This window comes from Myotis davidii, unplaced genomic scaffold (genome assembly GCF_000327345.1).
Source record: "Myotis davidii unplaced genomic scaffold, ASM32734v1 scaffold223, whole genome shotgun sequence".
NCBI lineage: Eukaryota > Metazoa > Chordata > Mammalia > Chiroptera > Vespertilionidae > Myotis > Myotis davidii.
In genome coordinates this window covers 4,999,802-5,006,796 of record NW_006294609.1, presented here as the reverse complement: position 1 = coordinate 5,006,796, position 6,995 = coordinate 4,999,802, and the positions used below count along the sequence as shown (strand labels likewise).

The following is a 6,995-nucleotide window of genomic DNA, read 5'->3' as shown; positions in this document are numbered from 1 at the left end:
TGGAGAAAATGTCCGCGGAAGGTTCCCAATTAGCCTTTCATAGAAAAGATTTCAATGTACTTGGGGATCAGATTCTTCATCCATCTATTCCTTCTAATATTGATAATGTAGTGCTCTCCAGTGTCCTCAGTAAGGAAAATGTCGGTTCCCAGAGGTACTGTGAGAATTTATTGGTCTATATAACATGAAACAGTTGGAGACAAAAGGTTCTTCGCTTTTCGGCTCTTAGAAAAAAAAGCTCTCTAGTATGACGCTTTCAAAAGAAGAAAAACTACATTTCCCATGATGCCTCCGACCCGGAAGGAAGTGATACTCGACCCCATCCGTGATGCTTATAGACCGGAAGCCAGGCCCTTAGTTCTCTTTCCCATCTTGCAAGGTAAGAATGGCGGCGCTCCTCTGCAAGACTCGATTTCAGGACCCCAATCCTTCGCCATCCGAACCAGGAGGGTACCAAGTCGACACCTGCAAGGGTCAGACATGTCTGGGGCCAACTGAGACGCCTCCCAGGCGCTTCATTTGCCTCGCTTGGGTTTGCAGTGGGACTTGAAGAGGGTGAGGTGGAATGCCGTAGAGAGCCTCCGGGTCTCCGGCCGCTCGCTACCCTCTTGGGCTGGGGGAATGGGGCCCTCCGGGGATCCGTAGCCGGCTAATGGGCCCGCAGGGACCAGGGCGATGGGCGCGCGGTGTGGAATCCCGGGCCTGGCTGCCAAAAGACGCCGCTGAGCGTGTCTCGGCCACGTTGAGATTTGGGGATGAGGCCCAGTGCTACTTTCCCGTCTCCCCACGCTCGCGACCGGAAGTGTCGTGGGCTTTTTCTTCTTTTTCCCCAACGTGGCCAGAGTTTGGGCTAATTCTGTAAGGTGCCTTCAAATCTTGAAGTGTACAGTGGTTTGCAAGAACACCCAAGTTAACCACTATGAGGCCTGGCTGCACGCGCTGGGTTTGGAGGGACGTTACCGCCACTTGGAGGGGGCGGGCTTGTCTGGGAACCCCCTTGGACAGGTGGGATACTGCCTTGTTAGAGGATAACTGTACCTTTTAAAAAATATCACTTATTGGTAGATGGCGGGTGAAAAGAAAACCGAGAAGCCGGATGCTAAGGAGAAGAAGCCAGATGCTAAGGAAAAGAAACCCGACTCTAAGGAGAAGAAACCGGCAGCCAAGAAGAAGGCCGATGCCGGGGGCAAGGTTAAGGCCCCGAAGAAGGGGAAGCCCCACTGCAGCCGAAACCCCGTCCTGGTCAGAGGAATTGGCAGATACTCCCGGTCGGCTATGTATTCGCGAAAGGCCATGTACAAGAGGAAGTATTCGGCCCCTAAGTCCAGGGTAAGGAAGGCGTGCGGGAGACCACTGACCATCGCTTCCATACGTTCGTTGAGTCTTAACCTTAAATTTTTTGTCTGCCTCTGACGCTTTGTCGCATTTGTGTTCTTCTAGATTGAAAAGAAAAAGAAGGAGAAAGTTCCTACTACTGTCACAAAACCAGTTGGGGGCGACAAGAATGGTGGTACCCGAGTGGTTAAACTCCGCAAAATGGTAAGCTTTGGCGGACACTGTAGTTGGATGTTTAGTTGAGGCTTGAAAACTGTTAGCATCTTTTTTTGTTTGTTTTTTTTTTTTTAATATTTTATTGATTTTTTACAGAGAGGAAGGGAGAGAGATAGAGAGTTAGAAACATCGATGAGAGAGAAACATCGATCAGCTGCCTCCTGCACATCTCCCACTGGGGATGTGCCCGCAACCCAGGTACATGCCCTTGACCGGAATCGAACCTGGGACCCTTCAGTCCGCAGGCGGACGCTCTATCCACTGAGCCAAACCGGTTTCGGCTGTTAGCATCTTTTTGAGTACTTGGGTTTTGGAATTTTATGTGTGCCAGAGACTTAGGGAGAACAATGGGTTCTTGGTTTGCAGTGTGGCTGTTTGGTATTTAGTAGAGTTACTCTCTCTGCTGTTGTTTCGTAGCATGTAACATAAGGAAAGGTTTTGTCGCACAGGGTGTTTGTGAGAGTTAATAAGAAGAGCCTAGAACACTCACTGCCAAGGTTATAGTTCATTGGTCCACTAGAGCAGTGTTTCTTTTGTTTTTGTTTAATGTAGTTTCATTGATTTCAGAGAGGAAGGGAGAGAGAGAGAAACATCGATTATGAGAATGATTGATTGGCTGCCTCTTGCACGTCCCACACTGGGGATTGAGCATGTGGGCAAGGCATGGGATCTTACTTTTATAATTGAACTGGCAGTACTGGTCTGAACTGTCTGGTTTTGTACAGTTTGTTTTCCTTCGTGGAAGAAGATGGGACAGATGGGAACACACATAATTTGAATGGAAAACAAGCCATGCCTCCTTTATAACGTATAACATTCTGGAGAAGTATAGTCAGGGGCCTGAGAAAAGCTTGAGAAGCGCTGTTACCCAGTGTATAATGGATGATAGCTTGTCATGCGATCTCTAAAGTTTGAAGTAAAAGGGTTGTAGCAAAGGTTTGATTGACTATCGGCTCTGCTTAAGCCGATGAGCTTATTTAAATAAATTTGGGCCTGTGGGTTCTCTCCAGCCTAGATACTATCCCACTGAAGATGTGCCTCGAAAGCTGCTGAGCCATGGCAAGAAACCTTTCAGTCAGCATGTGCGGAGACTGCGGGCCAGCATCACTCCCGGGACCATTCTGATCATCCTCACTGGGCGCCACAGAGGCAAGGTGAGCTTGTGGTGGTTGATCATAGTGGGTGCGTTCTGGGTAGGACTCTTTCTTCAGCACCCAGTAACTAGCATAAGATGTTTAGCCCAATATGTACAATAATTTATTACTACTTCCTGCTGTTGGTAATGTAACTTGTTACTGTTGAATCAAATACCCCTGTACCCAAAATGTTTATGTATTTAGGTTGCTTCCTTTGGCTAGGCTTGCAGGAGCAGGATACTGAGTGAAAGGTTATTAATTTCTTAATGTGGAAAGTAAGGGCTGCTCCTTTTTTAAAAAGAGAACAAGCACACAAGTATTGCTCATATCCTAGTGTCACCCCTGTTAGCAGTTTGGTTCGGTTGCTTCCAGAGCTGCTACGCATATGTATATATAGACATTTCCTTTACCAAATTTAGAAACCTGTGATTTGGTTAATTCAGAACTCAGTTTCTAATTGCAGAAATGTCTACCATTTCTGTTTAATTTACAGAGGGTGGTTTTCCTGAAGCAGCTGGACAGTGGCTTGCTACTTGTGACCGGTAAGAAAGTAGCAAGTGAATTTTATATTCTTTGGATTTTATATTCTCAGAAACTTGTCTTTCTATATTTTTTTAACTGATTTTAGAGAGAAACATAAATGATGAGAATAAATCATTGATCAGCTGCCCCCCTACTGGGTATCGAGCCCGCAACCTGGGCATGTGCCCTGACCGGAAATCAAACCGCAGCCTCCTGGTTCATAGGTCAGTGCTCAGCCTCTGAGCCATGCCGGCCGGGCTGAAGTTTGTCTTTTTAAATGCTTGCAGGCCCTGACCAGTTTGGCTCAGTGGATAGAGCGTCGGCCTGCGGACTGAAGGGTCCCAGGTTCGATTCTGGTCAAGGGCATGTGCCTTGATTGCAGGCACATCCCCGGTGGGGGGTGTACAGGAGGCAGCTGATCGATGTTTCTCTCCCATCGATGTTTCTAACTCTGTCCCTCTCCCTTCCTCTCTGTAAAATCAATAAAATATATTTTAAAAAAAAATAATGCTTGCGGTATACACTTTGCTTCCACCTATGTGGAAGTTTTAATGCCATGAAATGCCGAGCCCCATTTCATTGCCTTATATACATGAGTTCTAAGGAATCAGGTATTTCAATGTTATGTAACAATTATATTAAGTAACTGTCACCTAAAATGCAGAATGGTTGGCTACCAGCCCCAAGGAATGCATCCTACCCAAGACTCGTAATTGGTCTGCCATTTGGCAATAGAATGGAATTCCTAAATGGGCAAGGGAAAAATTGAGGCCACAGGGTTCAGGCTGAACCTGCAGGCCAAGGAGGTGGTGAAGGGACCTTATTTAACCTTGGGGCACGGGTTGTTGGTGAGCCTTACTTGGCAGCAGTTGGCAGTGCCTGGGTGCAGGCGGACATAACACTTGCAGCAAATCATCTCATCTCAATTGTACTTCTGGGCGAGCTGGTGGGGAGAGGGCTCAGTGCTGTCCTGCACCAAGTGCAGGGTGGACTCTTTATGAATGTTGTGGCCTGAGAGAGTGCAGCCATCCTCCACCTGTTGATCTGCAAGAATCAGATTCTCCTGGTCAGAGGCGATGCTCTGTCTTGGATTTTAGCTTTGACCTTCTCAGTGGTGGCACTGGGCTCAACCTTGAGGGTGATGGTCTTGCCAGTCAGGGTCTTCGCAAAGATCTGCTGCCTCAGAGAAAGAGTGAAAAAGTATTGATGGAGGCAGCAGAAAGAGCAGTCTGGAATTTCTTCAGCTCCAGAGAAAATTCAGAAATTCAACTCCCCCGATTTCACCAAATTCGAAGTCAGTTCTTAGAGCTTTGCTTCCCTGTTCCCTCATTATACTGATTTCTCCCCCCTTAGGACCTCTGTCCCTCAATCGAGTTCCTCTTCGTAGAACACACCAGAAATTTGTCATCGCCACCTCCACCAAAATTGATATCAGTGGCGTGAAAATCCCCAAACATCTCAATGATGCTTACTTTAAGAAGAAGAAGCTGCGCAAGCCCAGACACCAGGAGGGCGAGATCTTCGACACCGAGAAGGAGGTGAGCTGCTGGTTCTGTCTTTGCTCTCACAGCCATGCCTCCCCAGTTCAGGAGTGAAAATAAACAAAAGGAAGAAAAATGACAGTTGTAAATAATGAGGAATATCTGGGGAGTAATATTGTTCCAGATTCTGCTAAAAACGGTTCTTAATACCAGGTGAGAGCTCAACTCACAATCCTGAAGTTTGGCAGAACTCTTGAGTTATTGCTTCTGTTCTGTTGGGAATCCGTCCTTATGTGTCTTTAGTGTGTTACTGCAGTGACAAAAGGATAAAAGCTGTTGTTTTTGTTATATTTCCCAGCCCTCCAAGGAAAGCGGTATCAAAATTGCTTTCTAAATATTCTTGGGATTTGAGTATTTGAAATGATTAATCCAGGAGTTTGGTACTTGTGCCCAACTCTTACATGCTTTTCTCTTTCTTTATAGAAATATGAGATTACAGATCAGCGCAAGGTTGACCAGAAAGCTGTGGACTCACAAATTCTGCCAAAAATCAAAGCTGTTCCTCAGCTCCAGGGCTACCTCCGCTCTCTGTTCGCTCTCACCAATGGGGTTTATCCTCACAAACTGGTGTTCTGAATTTCTTATAAGAACCCGATTAAATAACTGATATGTTTCCTGTGTCTTTTTTTTTTTTCTTGTACGCCTCGATGTGTGTTTGACTCAGCCAAAGAGAATTAGAAGCACTTCCGTAGGGTCCAGCTTCTCAGCTTTTTCACCCAGCACCTACCAATATAAAATAGCGTTTCTCCAATCACTAAGCCAGTTAGTGTACATGGATGAGATAGGTCTTTTAGGGCACAGGCTCATCCCATTCAATGATTTACAATCCATTTCTCCCCCATCTAATTCTCAGCCTCACCCCTATAATCATCTATAATAAAAGCGTGATAAGCTAATTAGACGACAAAGCCAGAGCTTCCAGTGAAGCCCGGGACCCAGGTGTCAACAGCCAGGGGAAGGAAGGCCTACTCATGCACGATTTTCGTGCTTCTGGCCTCTAGTTAATTTATTAAAGCTTACACAGCAAATGAATATTATTTATCCTCCTTTTTAAAACTAATATATAGTATATTGTATGACTATAGAAACATAATATATTTTGATAATTCCATAAAAATTGTCTGTCTATAGTGCTACATAGTACAGTAGTCCCCCACTTATCCATGGGGGATGTGGTCTAAGACCTGGTGGATTCCTGAGACATGAATAGTGTCAAATCCTGTGTATACTGTTTTTTTCTACACATACCTATGACAAAGTTTAATTTATAAATTGGAGGCATCAATAATGGGGCAATTATGCTGTAATGAAAGTTATTGAATGTGGTCTTAAAATATGTTTACCTTCATGCTGAGATGCAGTAGGCATTGTGGTAAGCTGTTAGGCTGTTGACTCCGGAGGATCATCTGCTTCGGTGACCCTGGATCACTAAGCCATGACACTCTACAGTTGGTCTTTTTATGACTAGCTGGCCAGTTACCATATGTAGCATATGTACACTGGACAAGGGACAATTCACTACCCAAGTCGGACGAAGAGGGACTGTTGAGAGATTTTAGCACATGACTCGGGATGGTGCACAATTTAAAACGAATTATTTCTGGCATTTTAATGTTTTTGGATTGGTTGACTGCAGGTAACTGAAACCGTGGAAAACAAAACCTTGGGTAAGAACTGTCTTGTTGGCCCTGAATCAAGGCCAGCAGTTTGCTGAAGCTGTTGGTTTCAAGCAGGAACCTAAAGAAATGTCTTTCTATGGTCTGTTGGCCATTTCAGAACTTGGGAAATGTAATGGTCAATTCATTAGAAAGAAACATCTGGAAAACAAAAAACTGACTAGCATTATTCTATGGATATTTGGGTTCCATTTGCAATTATAAACAATGTAAATGGCATTAAGTATGCATATAGAGAGCCAAGTAGGTAGTGTTTTGTTTTGTTTTTTTCTAAGTTGAAGGCTTTATGCATTAGAATTTCTATCAAAATGCCAAGGCTGTACCAGTTTATACTCCTGGGCAAGAATGCCTGTTGAACAATGACTCATCAGATGGGTTTTGGCAATAGAGAAGTAAAAAATGGCTCTGATGGGTTTTGGTTTTATTTATTTATTTATTTATTTAGTAAATATATTTTATTGATTTTCTACAGAGAGGAAGGGAGAGGGACAGACAGTTAGAAACATCAGTGAGAGAGACATGTCGATCGGCTGCTTCCTGCATGCCCCCGACTGGGGATGAGCTCACAA

General features: G+C 44.8%; 1 protein-coding gene across 2 annotated transcripts; it reads left to right on the top strand.

Annotated features, from left to right (window-relative positions):
• Positions 1–326: 326 nt before the first annotated feature.
• Positions 327–5,364, top strand: RPL6 (ribosomal protein L6). Of its 2 annotated transcripts, none has more exons than XM_006768934.2 (7): positions 327–379; positions 1,066–1,329; positions 1,441–1,539; positions 2,562–2,705; positions 3,181–3,229; positions 4,563–4,747; positions 5,174–5,364. In XM_006768934.2, the coding sequence occupies exons 2-7, from the start codon at positions 1,066–1,068 to the stop codon at positions 5,324–5,326; spliced, it is 894 nt and encodes a 297-aa protein (XP_006768997.1). In that variant the 5' UTR covers positions 327–379; the 3' UTR covers positions 5,327–5,364. The 2 variants fall into 2 exon arrangements, with proteins under 2 accessions (XP_006768997.1, XP_015422851.1); XM_015567365.1 differs by lacking the exon at positions 327–379 and adding an exon at positions 536–555.
• The last annotated feature ends 1,631 nt before the right edge of the window (positions 5,365–6,995 follow it).